Source organism: Camelus dromedarius, chromosome 17 (assembly GCF_036321535.1).
Source record: "Camelus dromedarius isolate mCamDro1 chromosome 17, mCamDro1.pat, whole genome shotgun sequence".
NCBI classification, from domain to species: Eukaryota; Metazoa; Chordata; class Mammalia; order Artiodactyla; family Camelidae; genus Camelus; species Camelus dromedarius.
Genome location: NC_087452.1, coordinates 20,776,362 through 20,799,687, shown reverse-complemented (window position 1 = coordinate 20,799,687; position 23,326 = coordinate 20,776,362). Strand labels below are relative to the sequence as shown.

Here is a 23,326-nt window from a genome sequence, read left to right as displayed (position 1 = left end):
AGATCACCCTTGTTGGTACTGCCCTGCCCAGGACCCCCAGGAGACAGGCGAGGACCTGCCCCCCTCTACACCCTACCGCGCCTGGGTTCTGATGACAGTCATTAGAATCAGTTCGTCACCAGTGACAATATGGGAGCAGTCAGGGCGGATCAGACCTCCAGTAACACATGGTGAGATCTAGAGGTTTCCTTCCTACTTGTCTAAACTAATCCAATTTCAGCCTTTTAAAAAAGTGGCATATGAATCACAGAGAAAAATCAGGGCTTTTTCTAGACTTGAAAAGCTCTCCAGGGAACTGTGCCCCACCATATCTATCTCTCAAAAGATTCCTTCTTCACTCCCAAGTGCTTTCCAACGGGAAACATTCAAACAAGAACAGAAGCCAACATTGTGTGAGCACTCACCACGTGCCAGGCCCTGCACCATGTGCTTTACTTCAATCTCCTCATTTGAATCCCCCCCCATCACCCTCAGGTAGTAGGTATCATTATCCCCATTTTCAGAAGGGGAGATCCTGACACAAAGAGGTGAAGCACCTCGCCCTGAGTCACCCAGCTAGTAGACTGAAAAGCCTGGCCTCTAATCCAGGCCAGCCTGAGTCCAAAACCTGCCAATCTACAACATGTCAATAAATGGATACTTGTGGATTATCTCAGGAGCAGCACTGCAGCCCTGTGAACACTGTTTAGAGCAATCATTTTGAAACATAGCTTATAATCAGGGTATAAAATCGCCTTTTGATTGCACCCTAATGCCACTGTCCATAAAGAGAGCTTCGAGCCTCACCTCACAACGGGCTGAAAAATTAGCCTTATTGTGGAAAGCATAACTGCATATCATTACAGGTGCACAGTAATGCCTCCATTGGCAATAACAGCGGGGCTAACTCCTTAGCCCAGAGAATGTAATTCTCTTATGTAACTCATTCTCACCACACTGCAGATGATAACAGGAGAAGCCTCTACACACAGCTGACGGTGCCCAGAACCTCTCACAGTCCACTGGAGAGTGACAGAGTGTGCAAAGTTCCCTGACACACTCAGCCCAGTGCTGCCCTAAATCCCGAAAATGAAGACCAATTGAAACAGACCAGCAATGCTCATTATCTTCAAGAATATTCCTAGATCAATCAGTGAAGCTCTATTTAGCCCTAGTCAGAAACTGCAAATGTTAAACCCTTAGCAAGTTTAACAGGATCCGCCACAAATTACCTACATTTTCAGAGACTTTCAAATACTGTAATTTTCAGAGGCAACCGAGCTCAGGAGAGAGTTATTCTAGTTCTAACCTTGGCAGTGGATGTTCAAGAAATACTTATGCAATTACCATGCATCAGGCAGTATTCCTGGTACTGGGGATGCTGCTGGGAACAGAGTAACAACAGCCTTGCCCTCTGGGAGCTGATATTCGAGACAGACAACATCAGGACCTTGGTTATTTCGAAATGATCTACATGTTATAAAGTAAAATAAAGTGGCAAAGGAGAATAGGGAATGACAAGACACCTGGAAAAGACCTGAAGTTCATGAGAGTCAGCCTTCCAGATGTCCAGGTGGGGACCAGCAGGCTATGGACCGGGAGAAAGAAGACAAGTCACAGGCCAGATCGTGGGGGGCCTTGTGAGTGACTGGGAGGACTTGAGTTTCACTTGGAGAGAGGGACCAGAGAAATGCTTGTAAGTAGTGGATTAGTCCAGTCTTTAGTTACTTGACCCTAAGAGAGAAGACTTATTTAATCATAAAAGACATTGTTCACGTCACAGCTTCTCATTTTGCTACGTGCCTTCGGAAAGGATGTCACTTTGGAGCCTCCGGAGGATACTTTACTATAAAGCAGAAGTCAGCATCACTTGTGTGTTCTTGACATCCACGGGGGTTCAGCTGTGAAAACACCAAAACAAATTCACCAGAAATACTATACAGATGCAGTAGAGCAAAGCTCCAGTGTTTACTGGGGATTTTTCAAGGTTACATATCTCACATATAAGCTGCATAAAGACAGGCAGGAAGGCAGTAACCTACTTTTTTGGGATATGAATGTCAGCCCTTAACGAATTTGACAGCCTTTATTCTCAGTGTATACAAAATCAGTATATCCTGTTACACATATATACAAACTCAAGGAAGGGACCACTAACATCAGAGACTGGTGTTTTGCATTAAATAACCATCGTTTATAAAGCAACATCCTTCATGTAAACCCTTGTGGTAAGGAGATGTCAGAATGTTTTCTCTTATAAACCACTTAATTCCCCTTGGTGGATATCATCAATTCTGCCATCCGAAACTAGCTGGGTAATAAATGCCAACAAATGCAGTGACCCAACTGTAGGCCATTGCATCATAAGGTCAAGTTAATCTATTTTTAAATAACACAGCCATTGGCAAAGGGTGGCCACTAGAAACAATGCATGTGTTGGGTTGTCTCTCCTTGCATTTTGCAAAATCTATAGAATGTTCCACAGAGTGACCTAAAAATATCCTTCAGAGAGTGGTCTTTTGGCACCAAGAACAAAAACAGATTGATTTTTGAAAGTTTAAGTTAAAAAAAAAAAGACATATCAACACAAAACACAGTGTAAGAGCAAGAGAGGACAAAAATCAGATAGTTTTCTGTAGCAAAGATCTGATTTGCTGTTGGCTGGGAAAACTGTACACAGGGACGCTGCTACAAGAAAACGGAGGTAAAGTGTCACTTTTACGGATGCTGACAGAGACCAGGTCCCACATGAAGACAAAACAGAAAAGCCCTTCCACATCCTGCATGTTGAACGAACACCTGAATTTTCACTTCTTGAACTCCACTTAAGAGTCAACAGGCAGAAATACTTAAATATAACTAACTCATTAAGTCTTGTCGGTCATTTATCTATTTATAGCTCAGTATAAATTATTAGACACAGGGATTCAGCTGATCGGAATATTTGGTGATGAGAAAATGAACATGTGAGGATCCTAAGTGAGAAGCAATAAAAGAGGAACAGGGAGGAAAGAAGGAAAGATGTTGTTGATAGTCTGGTCTGCACTTATCGTGTGAATAAGAAGTGACAATAGAAAATTCACTCACGCAGCCAAGCCATTTTAGTGAGCACCTAATTTGCCGGGTATTATCTTAGGTGCTGGGAAATACAGAGGTGAACAAGTGAGATAAAACTTCCCGTTTTCAGGGACCTTACATTCCAGTGAGAAGAGAGGCTGACGATAAAGAAGAAACAGAAGAAGATAACGTGAAATTATGCCAAGGCTACGAAGACAGGAAGCAGGATAAGAGGCCAGCACGTGATCTGATATGGGGTCAGTGGGATGCTGGAGCCGGCTGATACTGGCTCAGGAGAACCAAGTTTTATGCATCTCTTTCCAACTCCAGAGATGTTGCAGTTCAGGGTCTCCCCTTCCCCAGAACTAGCTATCAAGCCTTTAGCAGCACACCACCAGAAGAGAAGCTCAATGAAGGTTTTGTTGAAGAGACACTAAGGTCAGGAGTCAATCCTGTGACCATCTGGCGGGGGAGAAAAAGCAATCCCAGAGACCTCGAAACAGCATTCACAGGAAACCAAGCAAGACAAGGTGCTGTGTTTTAAAATGAGAACAGAATTATTTTGTTACAGAGCTGGTGCAATACACTCCAACTGGTCAAAATAAACACACAACATCAAAACAAAACCCAAAAAGGCACCGAGAACTACACTCAATTGTCTGTGGTCGTAAGTTCCTCGTTATGGTGAGGGGAAGGGTGGTGGTGGTGTGGTTTTCGAATTGTCTTATTTATTGTCGCCATTCTGTCTATAAAAAAAAGTTGAGGGACAATTTTGGGTCCTGGGTAATTTGCAAAACCACACAACTCACTTACAAAAATACGTTAAGAGTGACCTATGAATATTACCAGTTTGGAAAACTACAGTCACACCATTTAAAACTTCTGGAGTCTGGGTTATTCATGGAATCTTAGCATTTTATGAGCACCAAGGACCTGAAAGGGCACATCCACTTATTTTAAGTGTGAAGAAAGGCCCAAAGAGCGGCTTGCCGGGGATGACAGCATTGGCGGCATAGCTTGTTCCGGAACCCGATCACCTGCCTCATTTGGTACCATCTTCTCAATGTCAGTGTGTACCCTAGGACAGTGGTTCTCAGAACTGAGCATGCGTCAGAATCACCTGAGGGCTTGTTAAAAACACCCCACAAGCTCCACCCCTCCTGAGTTTAGGTATCAGTAGGGCCAGGGGAGGCCTGGGAATCTGCATGTCTAACCAACTCCCAGCAGATACTAACATCACTGGTCTGGGCATCCTACTTTGAGACCCAATGAGCCAAGAACTAGGAGCATGGGTTTTAGAATCCAACACGACTGAGTTCCAGTTCCACTTCTGCCACTTCTACGACCCTTGGAACCACGTCAACTCTCTGAACCTCAGTTTCTGACACGTGAGTCCAGTTGTGAGGAGTAAAGAACAAAATGCCCATAAAGCAGGAGCTTAGCCAAGGGCTCAACAATCACTAGCTGCCTCCCGTAACGAAGTTTCCTTAATGACAGTTGTTCCCCTTTATCCGCTATTTCACTTCCTGCCATTTCAGTTACCCAGTCAACCACGGTCTGAAAATATTAAATAGAAAATTCCAGAAATAAACAATACCTACGTTTTAAATGGCGAGCCAAGTAGCGTGATGAAATTTCCCGCCTTCCCGCTCCATCCGGCCCAGGACGTGAATCATCCCTTTGTCCAGGGTATCCCTCCCATTAGGCACTTAGTAGCTCAGGTAGCAGATCCTGGTATCACAGTGCTTGTGTCCAAGGGACCCTCATTTTACTCAATAATGGCCCCAAAGCGCAGGAGAAGTGACCCTGGCCGTTCGGATCTGCCAAAGAGAAGCCATGAAGTGGTTTCTTTCAGTGAAGAGGTGAAAGTTCTCAATAAGGAAAGGAAAAAAAAAATCAGAGGCAGAGGTTGCTAAGATCTACCAGAAGGAAGAATTTTCTATCCATGAAGTTGTGAAGGAAAAAGAAATTCATGCTAGTTTTGCTGTTGTTGTACCTCAAACTCCAAAAGTTACAGCCACAGTGCATGAGAAGTGCTTAGTTAAGATGGAAAAGGCATTAACTACGTACAACAGGACATTCTGAGAGAGAAAGGACACGTTCACAGAACCTTTCTTACGGTACATAGTTAAAACTGTTCTGTTCTCTCATGCTGTTGTTGCTGGGCCTAATTCGGACATACCACCTGCAGATAAGGAGGAGCGGGACTGTGTACTTTTCCTCTTTTTCCCAATACACTAGCATGGTTAAAAATCAAAAGACAGACAATATCAAAGATTGGCAAAGATGTAGCACAACTGGAACATTTATAGCAGCTTTATTCATCACAGATGAAAAAATAAACTGTCCAAATGCCCACTGACAAGCAAAAATATAAACAAACTAGTGTATGTATATGATGGAATACTTCTGAATAATACAAAAGAACCATGATACACACAACAATATGAAATCCCCGAAATAGTTTGTTGAGTCAAAGAAGTCAGCCAGAAAAGAGTATAAACCGCAGAAGTTCATTTAAATGAACTTCAATAAATAAGTAAGATTAATCCAAGGTGAGAAAAATTAAACAGCCATTACCTCCAGAAGAAGTGGGGGGAACTAACTAGAATGGGACATGAGGGACATTTCTGGGGTGATGGACATGTTCTATATCTTGATTTGGGTGAAGCTAACATGAGCGTATACATTTGTTTTTTGATTTGCCCAACAAACTATATACTTCAGAGCTGTGCATTTTACTATAGGTAAATACCTACTTATAAAGTACATATATATGTCATACAGAATGTATTTTCATAATATGCTTTTTCATAATAAAATGTTATTTTATATATATAACATATACATGTAAACTTTTTTAGGTACTTTTGTGACAAAAGACTGTCCTCTCCATTTAAAAATGAACCACCTCCAACCTGGTAGATCCATTTTGCTTGATTCCTTCACAATTTAGTCCTGCTTCATATACCACTTGCTACAGACTATTTTGGTTGGTGCATCTTTCCACAGAGCTGCCATGAAATAGAAACAGCAGAATTTTCTTCCAGAAAAAGACCATGACATTTCCCTACAGACAGCACCCACAGTGACCCATGTCCCTGGCAGTGGCTAGCCCAAGGTGCAGACAAGACAAAAGTCACACTTTCCTTTACCACATGCCAAGTCTGAGCCTACCTAACATGATTAAAGCACAGTAATGAAAACATACTTAGAGCAATTTTGTAGTATAATTTAAATCATATTCTTGATATGAAAGAGAAGACTGGTGAAATGCTTTCTAGTGCCATCTTTCTGTAATGAAGATGTTAGAAGAGCTAACTGCGCCAGGGTAATCATTACATGAAATCGTAGCAGTCACATTGTACTGGATTCCAGGCCATTTAAGTGTTCCCATCCACACATTTATTCTATCCCATTACAAGAACAAGCAGATTTTACATACACACATACACACACACACACTCCCTCTCTCTCTCTTTCTCTCTCTCTCTTTCTGTGAGCAGTCCTGTGTAGCAAACAGGATATTTCCGGGCAACAAGAGATATGATGGAGAGAAACTAGTTTCCTTGGAACCCCGATGTGTCTGATTCCAAACACACTTGGTTATCTGATCAACCCTTTTGAAGTTCCATGATGAGGCAGCCCTGGGACAATGTCTCCTGATCTTTGATACTGGCGGGGGGAGGAGGCTCAGTCACATACAGCATCTTGCACCCTGAAAACAAGCCCCCACAGTACCTAGCAGACACCAGTAGACCCCCCACTGGATAGGCAGGTACCCCTGCCTATCCTTCCTCCAAATGTCACTGACCTGCAGAGCCACAGCTGATTCCATCAAATGCTGTGACCCAGTCTTTTTTCTCCAACTCTGTTAAGTCATCATAATCCAAGTACTGGCATTAACAACGTAATTCAGCTTCTTGACACTAAAAGCTCAACTTATAAATAAATAACTGCCCAAATTCAACTTAAACATAACAATAACATCTCATCTTTATCGAGCACTTATTATGTGCCAGGCGCTGTTCTGCACCCTTTGTACTTATTAGTTTATGTAATATTCAGAGGAAAGTCAGTTTACAGATGCAAGAGAACATTCTCCAGTGAGACCTTTCAGGTGTTGGACCTCAAACAAAGCTGGGGAGACCTGCAATGAGTGGGGCATAGTCTCTCCCTTCAATAAGCTTCCTATCTTGTATGGAAATGAGAGGAGAGAACCACTCATACTTCGGGGTAAGTAAAAAAAATTACAAGACACACATTTAAGGGAGTCTAGAGGAAGAAGGATTTGTTCATCCTGGAGGGCTTCTTGGAGGAGGTGTCCAAGTGGAAGATGAGCATTTGGTAACTGTCTATCCCTCAGCTCCCAAAGCTACCAAAAGGCCCGACTCTTCTCCCTGTCTCTCTCCTCCATTTCATCTGGAAAGGGCCTGTTTCCAAGAAAGGACCAACTCAGCCCAGCCCTTCCTTCCTCTCTCACATTCCTCCAGCTGCTGCTTGCCTTTCCAGGCCACAGGCACATATGGGAATTTTTCATCAGTGCGTCCATGGGGGAGAACCTGCTTCATGGTGATCGGTGGTACAAGGGATTCCTTTAAGTGAATGGAGTCCTTCTCTGTTGGACTCTATCAGGGCCAACCCCTTTCCTGCACCAAACCAAGATGTAAGGGACTCCCCACCACCAAGAGCCAACAAAAAGGTCATCGCTCCTCTCCAGGCTTCTGAGAGACAAATTTGCTTCCACTCCCTCCTCTCAAGTGCACCCCTTCTGGTCTCCGAGGGTCATCCCCCCACCTCCTACGTGCTTAAGGCTCTGCAGCAAAGGCTCAAACCCTCACTCTTGGCATCTGTGTGACCTTGGGCAAGTAGCTGAACCAACGGTCAGTCCCAGTTTCCTTATCTGTAATATGGGTCTTATAAGAACAACTCGCTCTCAGAATTGTTGAAAATCAGAACAAGATAGTGCAAGGAAAGCATTTTACACAGAGCCTGGCAAGTAGCAAGGTAACAAGAAATAGCAGTGATAATGATGGTGGTGGTGGTGGTGGTGATAGCAGTATAAACTTGGGCTTGATTCTCGCTGAAATACCCCGGCATTCCCTCCCCCACCCCCAAGCCTGGGGCCGGACCACACGGTGCAGACATGCGTCATCCAGCTGTGGAGTGAATGCAGGATGTTCAGGAAGCCGTCTTTGGAACCGCCAGGCTGTGATGCCCAAACCCACCTGGATGATTGCGAGATGAAGCTGAATTTTCTGATGGAGGACGTCCAATAACCAAAGACCCTCATCCCCTTCAGACCCATTCTCCAGGTCTGGAAACGGACAAGTGGCCAAAGATCGCAGCAGCTGCGCCTGCTGCAACACTCCCCCCAGGGAGCAAGTAGAGCGTCCACTGTACCCCTGCCTCAGTTTCCCAACTCTCCTCCAGGTGCTGCACCTGGCGGCTGAGAGAACAGGTTGGCAAAGCAGGCCTGGGAAAAATCTCCGCGCTTCTCCGCGAAAACCCGAGCCCCTCTTCCCAACGCAGGTGGGGCAAATAACCCACGACCTCCCAACAACTTCGTGTTTCACCACCACAGGGCGCATGGCCTCAGCTTGCCCTCTCAGCTGCGCTCGCAGGAGGAAAGCGGGAAATAGAGATGGTGGGGGGCACTCCGCAGGCCGCTCCCTTATTCTGGGGGCGCCTCCCGGAGGCGCGTCCCATCTTACCTTGTCTGACGGCTTTGAAGGTGACGGCCTCCTTGCAGCTGTCGATGACTCCCAGTACGTCATAGCGGGGCAAGCCGGACACCCGGATCCCCTGCACCTCCAGAAGCAGCTCCCCCTCGACCAGCCGAGGGCCCTCGCCGCCGACGCCGGGAAGCCCCGCCGCTTCAGCCGCCGCCACCGCTCCGACATATGGAAACTCCCCGTTCTCCGCGCCCCCAAGCACCGTCACCCCCAGCTCGCCCTGGGGACCCCGCTTCACAGTGCATTCGTGAACCTTGCTAGTCCAGTGATTCTTCTTCTGGATCACTTTCGACATGATGAGTTACGTCCCTCTTCCCCCCAAAAAAACAAAAAATAAAATGAGAGACAGGTGCCCCCCACAGCACAAGTCCCCAAGCCCCCGCTGGTTCATGGGAGAGACCTCTCCCCCCAAATAACGCAGACGGAGAGAGAAACTTGGCAGCTCGCTCCCTGCACACACTCGCGCACTCAAGCCATCATAAAACAAACTTTCTGGGCTTCCCCGCGAGCCCTCCACAGGCGCCCGCGAGCTTTGTTTGCATTCCGGTGCTTCTCGGTCCACGTTCCGGCGTCTGACGGTGCTCTCCCGGACCAGAGTCCACTCTGCGCCGGTTGGATTATTATTTTCCTTCCTTCCTTTCTTTCTTGCCTCTTAGAAATGCGGTGTCTCCTCTTTGCTTCCCGCCTGGCTCGCCTTTCCTCGCTGGCGGGCTGTTCCTGAGGGTGAGGAAAGCCCTTCCAGCCAGTTGCTGGGAGCCCTGGAGACGCGGCTACGGAGAGGGGGTGGAGGGGACAAGAGGGAAGTGCCTGCGGCCCCTTTAAGCAGATACAAAGGCTCGGCTTGTTTTGTTACAGTTCATTCTATTCCGCGCCGCCGAGCGCAGCGGCCGGCGAGAGGAGACGCGCGCGCATGCGCCCCGCGGCCGCCGGCCGGCCGGCCCGCCCCACCCCGCCTTCCCGAAGGGAGAGATTCCAATGTGCTTCCCGTTGGGTCCTAAAACCGACCCTTCAGGAGCAAGCAATTTACCCCCGCCCCCTTCATAGACCCCTCTTATTCCTCCTTTTCTTTCAGTGCTTTCTCCTCAGCAAATCCCTTTGGAGGTTTGAGGGACGCGCACGTGCATTACCCTAACTGTTTTCAACTTTTGAAGACACAGGCAAGCTGGCTTTGGCATTTTAAGACCATTTCAAACAGGTGGGGGTTGGGGAGGCTCGCACACTCACCCTCGCGCTCACACTCACGCACACACGCACGCACTCACGCCGCCCTAAGCCTCCTCATCGCCCTCGGCCAGTGGCTGGCCACGCTGTCGGTCAGCCAGCCCCGGGAGTCGGCCGCACCCCCGCCCGCCGCCGCATTTTCCTCAAAAACCCTTGAACCCGACCTGGAGGCGCGCGCCTACCCTTTCCCGCCTGCACTGAGCCCGCGGGCTCGGGTCCTGGAGAGGGGTCTGCCGGTGTCTGCGGCTCTGGTGAGGGGAGCCATGTCACACGCTCGCTCTCGCTCTCTCTCTGTCTCTCTCTCTCTCTCACACACACACACACACTTATCCGCATCCTTAAACTTTGGGGCCAACTTTTTTGGACACAGTGAAAACTATAGGCCAGGGAAAGAAGCCAAAAGGGGGTTGGGGTCTTCAACTGAAAGTAGGTCTAGCTTTTTAACTCCCTTGCAGGCAGAGACTTCGGGAGCCAGCCGTCTGTCCCGGGCTCAAGTTCCTGGCTGAGTCTGGCAGCCTTTGGACCCGCCCCGGGGACAGGAGATAAGAATCACCCCTGGGTCTGGGATCTGCACCCGCGTCCTAGCGCCCGCGGGGGCGTGGGCGCGGCAGCCACCTCGCGGAATTCGCAGCCAGGAGGTGAGTGCTGCCACCGGCGCCGCCCGGGGGCGTGGGTAGGGCCAGCTTCTGTCCCTGCTGGGTTTCAGGACGTGCTCCGCGGTTGCAGACCAAAGCATATACCCTGCACCGACAAGGCTGCCCTTCCCAAACACTCGCCAGTCGGCCTGGGCGGTAGTCTCCCAGGCATTTTCTTTTCCACCGTGATTTGTAACAGGAGACGTTTCAAGTGCTAATAAGGGAGGTGAGTGTAAGGGACTCAGAAAGGATGGGTGCCACTTTGGTCACGGTTGAGAGCCGGCCTCTGGGGTTTAGGTTCCTACCAGTCCAATCTCTGTGTGAACTTGACCAAACACCAGGACCCCCCTCAGAACCTTCATTTCTCCGATGTTAAGTAAGTATAACTATACCCCGCAAGGTTCGTGGGAGTATTACGCCGGAGGACACTTGTAAAGTGGCATGTAATAAATAAAAACTTAGTACTGGTAGTGGTAGCCCTAGAGATTATCGTATTAAGTGAAGTAAATCAGACAGAGAAAGACAAATATCATATGAGATCACTTATATGTGGAATCTAAAAAAAGAAAAATTACAAATCAAAAATAGGAACACGGACATAGAAAACATACTATGGTTACCAAAGGGGAAAGGGGCAGGGAGGGATAAATTAGGAGTTTGGGATTAACAGATACACATTACTATATATAAAATAAATAAACAACAAAGACATACTGTATAGCACAGGGAACTATATTCAATTTCTTGTAATAACATATGATGGAAAAGAATCTGAAAAAAATATGAATGTATTTATATGTGTAACTGAATCACTTTGCTGTACACCAGAAACTAACACTGCAAATCAACTACACCTCAAGTAAAAAATAAAATTAAGAAAAAAAAAGTAGTATTTGGAAACAGAATTAGGAATTACTTGGGGTTTCAAATTAGATGATGATGACAATTCCTCCTCTGCTTTCTAGTTTAAAATATATAGGCATACATTTAAATATTTTAAAGCACTCTTTGTAGGGTGCTATTCTCAGCTAATAAAAATAAGGGAAGAAGGAATCCTCAGCACCTAGACCCATGCCTTGAGGGGAGAGTACACCACATACACTTGATAAATGAATGCAAGAATGCATGGATGAAGTGTGACCTTCAGCTGTATAATATATGACTTTTGCCATGAAGCCCATTTAGATTTGGTGGCTACAACCTGTATTTACAGATTGTTTTCTTGAAAGAGTTTTTAGTTATCTTGAAGTAGATTTTTCTTGACTAGATATAAAGTGAGATCCTAGTGTTCTGGCTTCTCTCACTTATGTTATGACTTTGACAGTACATTCCAGTGGGGAAAAGAATGCCGTAAAATACCTAACTTTGAGGTTTACCATGTGTGCCACGATAGTTGTGCATTATTTAATCATTGCCAGCAATTGTACGAAGTAGGTATGACCTTGATTTTACATAAATGACGTTGATTTTTACAGTTGAGGACAGTGAAGCTAGGCAAGGAAAGAAACTCACTCAAGAGCTTGGAAGTGATAATGCTATAGGATGTGACCCCAGAGGTACCACCCAAAGCACATGCTTAGAACCACTGCGCTTAAGAATCTATAGGATGTGGCCACTTCACCATCTAGCATATTTGGGTATCAGCACTCTTTGGCTCCTGAATCTGCCACATAGCAGGTGTGTACCAGTTAAGTCATTCTCCTATCTCTTCCTTTTAATATGAAGGACCACAGTGTTTTACTCCAAAATCCAATCTCCTGTTCCCCATCTGTGGGCTCTGAAGATCGAATAATTTACTGGACTGTAAAGAGGATTAATTTGCAAACATTTCTAAAGTGTTTGGAGGTCTGTGAGCTGTGGTACAGGTGACATGCCAAACGTCCTTATACTGTTATTCCAGAAGCATTTCAACAATGAACTCTTAATAAACACAGTAGATTCCGATGAGAAGTAAACTCTGACATGATACACTCTGCACAAATTATGATCTTATTTTTATACAGCTAGTTCCACTAAACAGAAGGGAAGAAAAACCCACAAATATAAAATGTGTTTTGCTTTTCTTTCTCCCAAATACATTTCTTTCAGAAGTTTTGGGGGGAGGGTATATAGCTCAGTGGTAGAGCACATGCTTAGCATGGATGAGATCCTGGGTTCAATCCCCAGTACTGCCACTTTAAATAAATAAATAAATAAATAAATAAATAAATAAATAAATAAACCTAATTACTTCCCTCTGCAAAAAAAGAAGGAAAGAAACCATTATACAAGTTTTCTAGTTATGAGTAAAGAAATTCATTTTTGCAGTCTCAAGTAGTAATTGACCTCATTTTTTTGAAAGTGTGAAGATGGTGAGTAAGTTGATCAGCTGTGGGGCAAAAAAGGACGTATCAATTTGGTTATCTTTTAATTTCTGAAGAATGCCATCAAGAGGTGTACATTATAGACACCAATATAAGCACTTTCGTATTCCTTAAGGTAACTGACTCCAAAATGGTGATTTAGAGCAGAAGTTCAACAAAGGAGTTGGAAGCCCTCAGTTCAGATTAGAAGGAAACTGACAATGAGCCACTTTCCTAGTCAGCTCCTGGGAGGCACTTTTATAATCCGCTTGATAATTTGTTCTTTTCCTCATAGGGAGGCAGCTCGGTTAGGGTTTTTTCCTGACCATAGTACTCCTCTCTTTAGTCCTTTCAGCAAGGCAAGAATAAATTAGTTTTCATTCTTGTGACCTTTCAAGATACCACGTCTCAACTATTATTTTAATACCCCAGAGAAGGAACTCCAGGAAGAGAGATTAATCCTGGCTAATGTTCTGCTTCACTTCCATGGGGAAAAAAATGAATGTTGGTGACTGGAAGTTTTGAAATTCAATGTTGGGTGTGAGGAACCAAGAGAAACCCAAGCATCTATCATGGGAATCTCCCCTAAAATGTCTCAAATGTTCAGCTGCAATGTGGCCTGTCATCCCCCCATGATTCCACTGAAAACATACCTGATGATATTGTTAATTTCCTTGAGAACAGAGTGTTTGTGTTTTCTTTGCAATAGGTATTTGTATCTCTTATTTCGTCTCCCACCAACTGTATGAAAATATAGTAACTTGAACATGGTAGATGCTTAAATAATACAAGATTTTACTACTGAGGGTGTTCACTCACTATATATCTTCTTTCTTATTGTATATTTTCAACAACTTATTGCACTGAAATGGAACTGAATGAGAGAGAAGGAAATTACACATTGAAATCAAGGGTGGAATGCCCATATTTAAAAAAATATTCTCGTAATATGTTTTTGCAGAACACTTTTAAAAATAGATAAGTAAAAAGGCAGCATTAAATTAAGTCATTCAAAATTGTATTGCCACAAGATAACGACTTTTTACATTTCGGTGTATCTCCTCCTGAACTTTGGCCAATAGAACTATACACACACAATCTATTTTCTTAAGTTCGCTCTCTCTCTCTCCCCATCTCTCCCCTTGGGATTTATAGTTAATTTATGGGATAAATTAATCTTTTTTCTCTTTTTATCACTCTTTTATCACTCATCAGTGTATCCTCAATTTTCTTAAACATCACCTACATTTATCACTTTCAACAGCGCAATAATGTTCCCTTCTTTGAATGTTCCGAAATGTATTTAAACAATGCCCTGTTAATGATCATTTAGTATTCTGAATGGTGCTAAAGTAATTCTTTGTATTAGTATGTTTTGGTTGCCAGTGACAGAAACCTAGCTGAACTAGTTTAAGCAAAAAAAGGAAATGTAGAAGAGGGTGTATAGCTCAGTGGTAGAGAGCGTGATTAGCATGTCTGAGGTCCTGGGTTCAATCCCCAGTACTGCCACTAACAACAGAAAAAGGAAAAATATATTCCCCCGTATAAATGGCAAGACTGGAGGCGAAACTTGCTTTCAGCAAGACTTAAGCAATGCTCTCAGCTTTCTCTCTCCATCTCTTGGTTCTTTTTTCCCTGTTACTCTCATCCTCCCCTATGACCTACAGATGGGCCTTCTCCAGACAATCAGGAAAGACAGCCACATGCATCTGACATCCTCACGTTTTGGCAGAAGAAAGGAGATTTTCACTAACAGATGGGAAAAGCGATGAGAGACATTTCCGTCTGTATGAAAGCTCTCAGTTGCATTTGTGAAGAGTGGAGATGGAGTCTGCCTCCTTTTCAGGGCCTTTGAGAATAAACACAGGTGAGTCACAACATGATCAGCTGCTTAATCAGGTCTGGCAGAGCGTGTGTGGACCTACGACGACTCAGGGAAACCCCACAAAGATGGGTTCCTCTGTAAGCTCCTATCATGGTCGCCTTTTCTACAGTGAACTAAAGGTTCCAAGAATTCAAAAGTAGTGGGAGTTTGATTTCAATCAGAGCTGCAGTGGTTGGCCCACACGTCTGTAGATATTTTGAAGATACTCTGGCAACAGTGCAGGATTGTACCCTTTACGAAGGAAGCCAGTCAAGTGTTACACTTGTTTAACACAGATGGTTTGTTAAACGACATAACGTCAATTTCCAATATTCTGAAACGAGCCATAAGTTTTTCTGAAGCCAAGCTGAAAAAGAAAAATGTTCTAGGATGGCCCGTGACAGTTGGTAGATTGTTTCCATTCATTTGTTCATTCAACAAATATTGATTAAATACTTACTTTATCATCTCCTACTAGGCACTGATGGTACAGAACTAAAAGATCCTTTTTTTTTTTTTTTTTTTTTTTTGGCTGGCTTACCTCCTAATTGGGTACTGAGACAAGAAAACAGATCAGTTCAATAGTGCTAGGTGAGTTCAATAACTGGGAACCCAGAGTGATCCTGGAGGACGTCTCTTTAAAGGGAGGATTGTAATTTGCAAACATGGCTTCAGAAGTTAAAGGAGCCATGGTTAGAAAAACTTCTTGCCTCCTCCCTCTATAATTTATTTTAATGGTATTTTAATAAGTGAAGGGCAAAGTCCAGTTTTACGATCACATTATGATACTTGAAGGTGTGTTTTATGGAGCTATTCATGGAGTTCCCAGATGGTTACAGTTGCCCACGGTGTGAATATATGGTTCCATAAAGGACAACTCTGTCTTGCCACAAAACTGATCCAGCAAACACGAGGTGGAGTTTTGGAAGGTGACTCAGCAATCTGGAATGTGAGCAACCTTGCTCCTTGAACTGTACCATCTTTGGAAAATTGTTCCCCATAAAATATTGTAGCCAGATGAATGCGGACCCCCAAAAATGTATTATTCCCTTTCCAGATTTAGCACATTCCTTGAATTTTAAGCTCTTTTTTATGGACTGTTGCCCAGGTGAAGGGAGCCTTAGCCATACAGGGAGTGGTTATGAGCAACATCCCCTAGGAAGTCAGTGCCCAAATTTGGAGTGCTTGTGTCCTGACCATTCCTGAGACTCCTGGCTAAGAAGTTCAGTTTGACTGAGTTTGGGTACCCCGAGGATTTTACATGCAGCGGGGAACAGCTGAATTAAGCTAAGTGTTGGAAGGCATTGCAGTTTTCATTACTAAGTTAGCCCCCTGCTTTCGTGACTGCACAAGCTGGCATATGCTTGGGAATGTTTCTGCTTCCAAAGTCACAGCATCTGCATTTTTCAGATGTTTGACCTTGATCTTGTGACCTTTCCTCTAGAATTCTGAGTGTGCTGGGAACACTCACAGCTGAGTGATGGGAGCAAAAACTAGACAGAAAGCAAGTCTTTTTTTTCCTTCTCTCTCTCTCTTTTTTTTTTTTTTTTTTTTTTTTTTTTTTGCTTTAAATCTTAGGTTACTCTGTTTTATATTAGACCCAACTTCCCCTTCAGTTATTAATTTTATTTTAACCTATCATCTTGGTATGATTTTACATTTTGAATTGACACCACTAAAGCCTAAAACTGTTAAAGCCATGTGATCCACCTGCTAAGGCAAGCTGTCATTTCCTGTCACTGCTCTCCAGATAACTGAGACTTTTCTCTAGGTTAATGTTTTCCAATTTTTTGATTGCTGTTCAGAGTAAGAAATACATTTTTAAAAAAGGAAAAAAAAAGAAATGCGTTTAGTTTCATCAGCGCATATACGTACATATATACGATTGAAACAAAATTTTTGTGAAACTAAATGTATCCTTTCTGTGTATGATGCACTATGCCTTGGGTTATGGCCCACAGCCAGATTTATTCCTTAACTTTTCCCTGTGTTACCTACAAACTAAGAATGGTTTTATGTTTTTCAGTGGTTAAAAACAAACAAAGCATTCATATGGAGACATATTTACAATATGTCATGTGCTCCTCTAAATCTTTTCATTTATTATCATATTAAATCTTTAGTAGTTAGCATATTTTGAGCAAGCGCTCAGTGTGCCAAATGCTTTGGTAAATGTTTCTGATGATGCGTTTATTTAATTCTGTCTACTTTACGAGGCAGGAAGTATTTGTAGTCCCACTTTACAGATGAGAAAACAGATACTATCTAACTTGCACAGGATCACACACCTAGGAGGTGACAATTGAGATTTGATCCTAGGATTCTTTGCTTCCAAACTTATAATTTTTAATGCTTTTGATGTTTGCAGCCTCTTGACCACAGCTTGAAACATAACATGGGTCTGATGCATATTTGAAGAATGAATGAATATATGTATGAATCAATGAAGGCTGCAGAGATAGAATGATGGTCTCCTGTAGATCCTGACCAAGTATGGCAACACAGACAAATTAGGTAATTGCTCGGTGCTTTAAAAAGTAAGCAAGCAAACAAACAAATGAAGTAAGTCTCACATTTATTGAGTGCTGAACATTGCATATAAGTGCTTTCAATACATTTTCTCAATTGACCCTCGTGGACACTGTGAGGTAGGTGCTTTCCCTACTTTACAGAGGAAGAGACTGAGGTTCAGAGAGGTTAAGTACCTTGCCTAAGATGGCACAACCAGTATTTAAACCTGGTGTGACAAAGATGATATTCTTAATTACAGTGCTATGTACCACTGTTTTTTAATTTGTAATGTCACTGTAACACTGTCTACCCCATGATTTTATAACAAAAAATGAACAGTGTATCAGAATCTTCATTAATAACTATAATGTTTTCAATGACATATTTCTCTATCAAAAAGTTAAAAACACAAGGTGGAAGAAATAGAGAAGGCATAGAGATGCCTTCCAGTATATTTGATATGGAGATTGTGTCATTAAAATATTGTTATATAATTTTAGCAAATTTTCTGTATATCTAAAATTACTCTAAAATTAAATTTTTATTTAAAAAAAATACTATGAAGCACATGAAAAAAATGTTTACCTTCATTAGTCATTCGGGAAATGCAAACCAAAACCACAATGAGATACTACTATACCCACACTAGATTGGGTATAATTTTTTTCAATAGAAGGTAACAACTGTTGGTGCAGATGCGAAGAAATTAAAACACGGATTGCTGCAAAATGATGCAGACACTGTGCCAAGCAGTTTTATGGTTCTTCAGTATGTTAAACAGAATTACTGTATGACCCAGCAATTCAATTCCTAGGTGTATATATCCAAAAGAATTGAAAACAGGTGTACAACTTGTACATGAGTGTTCATAGCAGCAATATTCACTATAGCCAAAGATGGAAACAACCCAAATGTCCATCAACAAATTAACGTATAAACAAAATGCTGTTATCCGTACAATGGAATATTATTCACCTATAAAAAAGGAACAAAGTGTTGGTATCTGCTATAAGGTAGAACCTTGACAGCATGATGTTAAGTGAAAGAAGCCAAATACAAAATTCCACGTAGTGTGTGAGTCCATTTATATGAAATGTCCAGAATAGGCACATCTGTAGAGACAAGAAATAAATTAGTGGTTATCAGGAGCTGGGGGGAAGCAGGAAGAGTGCTGGTGAATGGCTACGGGACTTCTTGTGGGATGATGAAAATGTTCTCGAACTAAATAGTGGTTGCACAACCCTGTGGATGTACTAAATGCCACTGAATTGTGTACTTTAAAATGGTTAAAATGGTAAACTTCATGTGATGTGAATTTTAGCTAAATTAAAAAAAAAACACTCTGACACCATTGAAAACAGGTGATTACTAAAATAATACAGAATGTGCTGGGGTACGCAATCCAACTTACAAAGGAAAAAAATTTAAATATCACATGAAATACCAGCGCTCACTACAGCATTGTAATTTAGAGCATGGACTGTCAGAACTGGCAGCTCTCAAATCAATGCCCTCTGCTGTCACATAATGGCTGGTTATCCTTCAGCCAGTTTTATAACCTGTCTGAGACTCACTGTCTTCATTCATATACTGTGTGTTATTGCTGTTAGTTATAATGAAATACTTTTTATATAAGTTGTCACTTAGCCTAAAAATGATGTTGATGAATGTATACTTTGTTTTTCTTTTCCCTTGTGTATATATGAATTGAGTGTTGCTAGTCTTTCCGATGATCATTACATTAGAAGCAAAGTGATCAGGGTTTGGGGAGATAACAATCATATTTTTATCACCATATGTGGCCTTCTACAACCCAGGAAAAGTATCCTGTGAACAGATCTTTAAAGCAGTTTCCGAAGGAGTTGAGCAGTCCGCGGTAACTATTATGTGAGGTGATATTGAAATTAGGCTACATTGTTGTTACAAAAATTTCTGGGTTGGTCCCAACCTGGTACCAAGTAAAAACAGTCGTGGAATCTGGGAATTGCTAGGGAAGACTTTATTAAGAAAAAAGATACCTACTTCTCCTTCCCTTCCCCTTGAGAATAACAAAGCTGTCACCATGAATATCAAGACTGCTATTTCTTCTTGTATTTGCATATGGCATCCTCCCAGGTAATTTGTGGAGCATATCCTGACACAGCTTCGGAAGAAACCATATAGTTCCTTTAGTATCATTAGTAATCCAAAGTCCAAAACGTTTAAAGAGGCAGAGGAAATCCGTCTCCCAAAGGTTCAGACAGAGCACTCTCTGCTCTATACCGTATACAATTCCTCCACCCACACAGCTCAGCCTCTCTCAGGGAAGAGAAAGAAACTTCTAGAACCCTGCCCTCTAACCTCTGTTCCTCATCCTCTCAGAGTCCCCCCTGGGAGTTGAAGAATGCGGGGAAATAGCTGCAGGGTTTGGCTTCCAGTTGGTCAACCCTGACGCTAATTGCTCTATGGGAGAGTTTCAGTCTCTGCTCTTGGCAAGAAACCGTAGGACAACAAAAGCTGGCAGCTGAGTGACTGTGTGAGGAGCAGGGCGGTGGGTCTGATGGGTATCTGGGGAGGGAAGGCTTCAACAGAGTTTCCTTTCCTGCTGGAACATTCACGTCCTACCAACAACTGTAACAAAGTTTGACTGGCCTCTGACCTACAGGCAAACCTCATTTTCTTGTATTTTTTTATAAATTGACCGTTTGTGACAACCCTGCCTCCAGCAAGTCTATCGGCGCCATTTTTCCAACAGCATTTGCTCACGTCAAGTCTCTGTGTCACATTTTGGTAATTCTTGCAGTTCTTTGATCTTTTTCACTGTTACTACATTTGTTGTGGTGATCTGTGACCAGCGATCTTTGATATTATTATTGTGATCGTTTTGCGGCACCACAAACTGTGCCCGTGTAAGGTGGTTAACTTACCTGGTAAATGTTGTGTGTATTCTGACAGCTCTACCAGCCTTCTGTTCCCCTATCTCTCTCCCTCTTCTCCGGCCTCCCTGTTCCCTGAGACACAACAATGTTGGAATTAGGCCAGTTAATAATCCTACAGTGGCCTCCTGGTGTTCAAGTGAAGGGAAGAATCTCACATCAATCATTTCAAGTCAAAAGCTAGAAATGATTAAGCTTAGTGAGGAAGCCGTGTCGAAAGCCGAGATAGGCCGAAAGCTAGGCCTCTTGCTCCAGTTAGCCACGTTGTGAGTGCAGAGGAAACGTTCTTAAAGAAAATTTAAAATGCTCCTCCAGTGAACGCACAAATGATAAGTCAAAGAGCTTTATTGCTGATACAGAGAAAGTGTTAGTGGTCTGGATAAAAGATCAAACCAGCCGCAACACCTCATTCAGCCAAGGCTTTATCCAGAGGAAGACCCTAACTCTCTTCAGTTCTATGAAGGCTGAGAGAGGTGAGGAAACTGCAGAAGAAAAGTCTGAAGCCAGCAGTGGTTGTTCATGAGGTTTCAGGAAAGAAACCGTCTCTATAAAAGTGCAAGATGCAACAGCAAGTGCCAATGTAGAAACTGCAGCAGGTTATCCAGAAGATCTAGCTAAGATAATTCATAAAGATGGCTACACTAGATGGAAGATTTTCAGTGTAGGTGAAACAGCTGTATATTGGAAGAAGCCATCTAGGACTTTCATAGCTCGAGAGGAGAAGTCAGAGCCTGGCTTCGAAGCTTCAAAGGACAGGCTGACTCTCTTGTTACAGGCTAATGCAGCTGATGACTTGAGGTTTAAGCCAATGCTCATTTACCATCTCGACAATCCTAGGGCCCTCCAGATTTATGCTGAATCAGCTCTGCCTGTGCTCTATCAATGGAACAACAAACCCTGGATGACAACACATCTGCTAACAACATGTTAACAGACTATTTTGAGGCCACTGATGAGACTTACTGCTCAGAAAAGATTCCTTTCAAAATAGTACTGCTCATTGACAATGCACCTGGTCACCCAAGAGCTCTGATGGAGATGGTCAGAGAGATTCGCATTGTTTCCGTGCATGCTAGCACAGACAGCATCCATTCTGCAGCCTACAGGTCAAGGAGTCATCTTGACTTTCAAGTCTTATTAGTTAAGAAATACATTTCATAAGGCTATAGCCACCATACATAGTGATTCCTCTGGTGGATCTAGGCAAAATACATCAAAAAGGTTCTGGAAAGGATTCACCATTCTAGATGCCATTAAGAACATCCATGATTCATGGGAAGAGGTCAAAATATCAATATTAACAGGAGTTTGGAAGAAGTTGATTCCAACCCTCATGGCAGACTTTGAGGGGTTCAAGACTTCAGGGGAGGAAGGAACTGCAGATGTGGTAGAAATAGCAAGAGAACTAGAATTAGAGTGGGGAGCCTGAAGATCGGACTGAATGGCTGCAATCTCAGGATAAAACTTTTAACAGATGAGCAGTGGCTTCTTATGGATGAGTGAAGAAAGTGGTTTCTTGAGATACAACCCAGTCCTGGTGACAATGCTGTCAAGATTGTCAAAATGACAACAAAGGATTTAGGATACGACATGAACTTAGCTGATTACAGCAGCAGCAAGTTTTGAGAAGGTTAACTCCAATTTGAAAGAAACTCTACTGCAGCTAAAATGCTATCAAACAGCATTGAGTGTTACGGAGAATTCGTTTATTAAAGGAAGAGTCAACTGACGTGGCAAACTTCATTGTTTCCTTATTTTAAGAAATTGCCACAGTCACCTCAGCCTTCAGCAACCACCACCCTGATCAGTCAGCAGCCATTGACATCAAGGCAGGATCCCCCACCAGCAGAAAGAGGACAGCTTGCTGAAGGCTCAGGTGATGGTTAACATTTTTAAGCAATCAAATATCTTTTAATTAAGGTATGTACATTGGTTTTTTTGGACATAATGATGTTGCACACTTAATGGACTTGCAACCGTGTAAACATAACTTTTATATGCTTTGGGAAACCAAAAAATTTGTGTGACTCGCTTTATTGCAATGTTTGCTTTATCGTGCAGTCTGAAACCAAACCCGCAGTGTCTCCGAGGTCTGCCTGTACTGGATGAACGCAAAGTGGCTGAAACACCCCTTATTTTCTGTATACCTTATGTGACTTCTCCAACTATTAAATGTCCTGTATTTGTTTTAGTGGCACCTATACTTTTTCATTCAGGCATTCATTCACTCAAAAATATTTCCCTGAGTGCCTACCATGTGCCAACAGTGTGCTAAGTACTAAGTACCGATTCAGCCATTCATTCAGTGGGTATTTATGGGGCACCTAATACCTATCAGGGAGATGAGCTTTGAAGGAAAAAGTTGTCAGCTAAATGGACGAAAGCTGTGTTCTCATGGAGCTTAATTTTAGTGGAGCAATACAGAAATGAAGAGTCTTTGAGTAGTCGAATTCCTTTGCAGGATGCGGAAAAGGGAATTGTGACACCCAGAGTTAGGCCTGTTATTTTGTATAAGGGAGGCAAGGCCTCATGGAAAGTTCATATCTGAGCAGAAACCTAAAGGAAATGAGAGAGTGGACCAGATGGCTGTCCAGGAGACAGTGTTCCAGGCAGAGGGAACAGCACAGCCACAGCCAAAGGCCCTGGAGTACAGCATGCTTGGTATGGCATGGAAATACAAAGGTGAAAAGTCTAGATACTGCTTTTACTTTCTTGGAATGTAGAGTCTGGTTGTGGAAACAGATAGTAATCAGTTATCTCCCAAACAGATGTTTCATTCTGAAGACCCAATGTGCCAGGCGGGAAACACAGACGGGGCGGGAAGATCCTATAAACATACCAATTGAATCTGAGGGAAGGTTCCCTTAGAAAATATAGTTTAAACTGAAATCCCAAGAAGAAAGAGAGGTTAACTTGGTGAAGGGGAATGAGACTGTGGGGTACTAGGGAGGGTATTTCCTGTAAAGGGGAATGATGTGTGTTCAAAGGGGTGGACGGGAACAGGGCTGGTTCTAAGACATAAAAGATCCAGGCGTCTGCCTTGCAGAGCATGAGGGGAAAAGCATCC

General features: G+C 43.1%; 1 protein-coding gene and 1 long non-coding RNA gene across 18 annotated transcripts in view; one reads left to right on the top strand and one right to left on the bottom strand.

Moving 5' to 3' along the window:
• Nucleotides 1–9,667, bottom strand: part of MAGI1 (membrane associated guanylate kinase, WW and PDZ domain containing 1) — a 578,678-nt gene extending 569,011 nt beyond the window's left edge. For all 17 annotated transcript variants that reach the window (XM_031470689.2, XM_031470691.2, XM_010987364.3 and 14 more), the window contains exon 1: nt 8,751–9,667. In XM_031470689.2, the coding sequence (XP_031326549.1) occupies nt 8,751–9,066 (316 nt within the window). In that variant the 5' untranslated portion in view covers nt 9,067–9,667. The remainder of the gene's footprint in view (nt 1–8,750) is intronic.
• Nucleotides 9,668–10,036: 369 nt separating this feature from the next.
• LOC116158272 (uncharacterized) lies at nt 10,037–23,069 on the top strand. The gene is made up of 4 exons (XR_004142534.2): nt 10,037–10,243; nt 10,448–10,630; nt 14,637–14,836; nt 17,202–23,069. It is a non-coding gene; the product is annotated as an uncharacterized LOC116158272 (long non-coding RNA).
• Nucleotides 23,070–23,326: the final 257 nt, after the last annotated feature.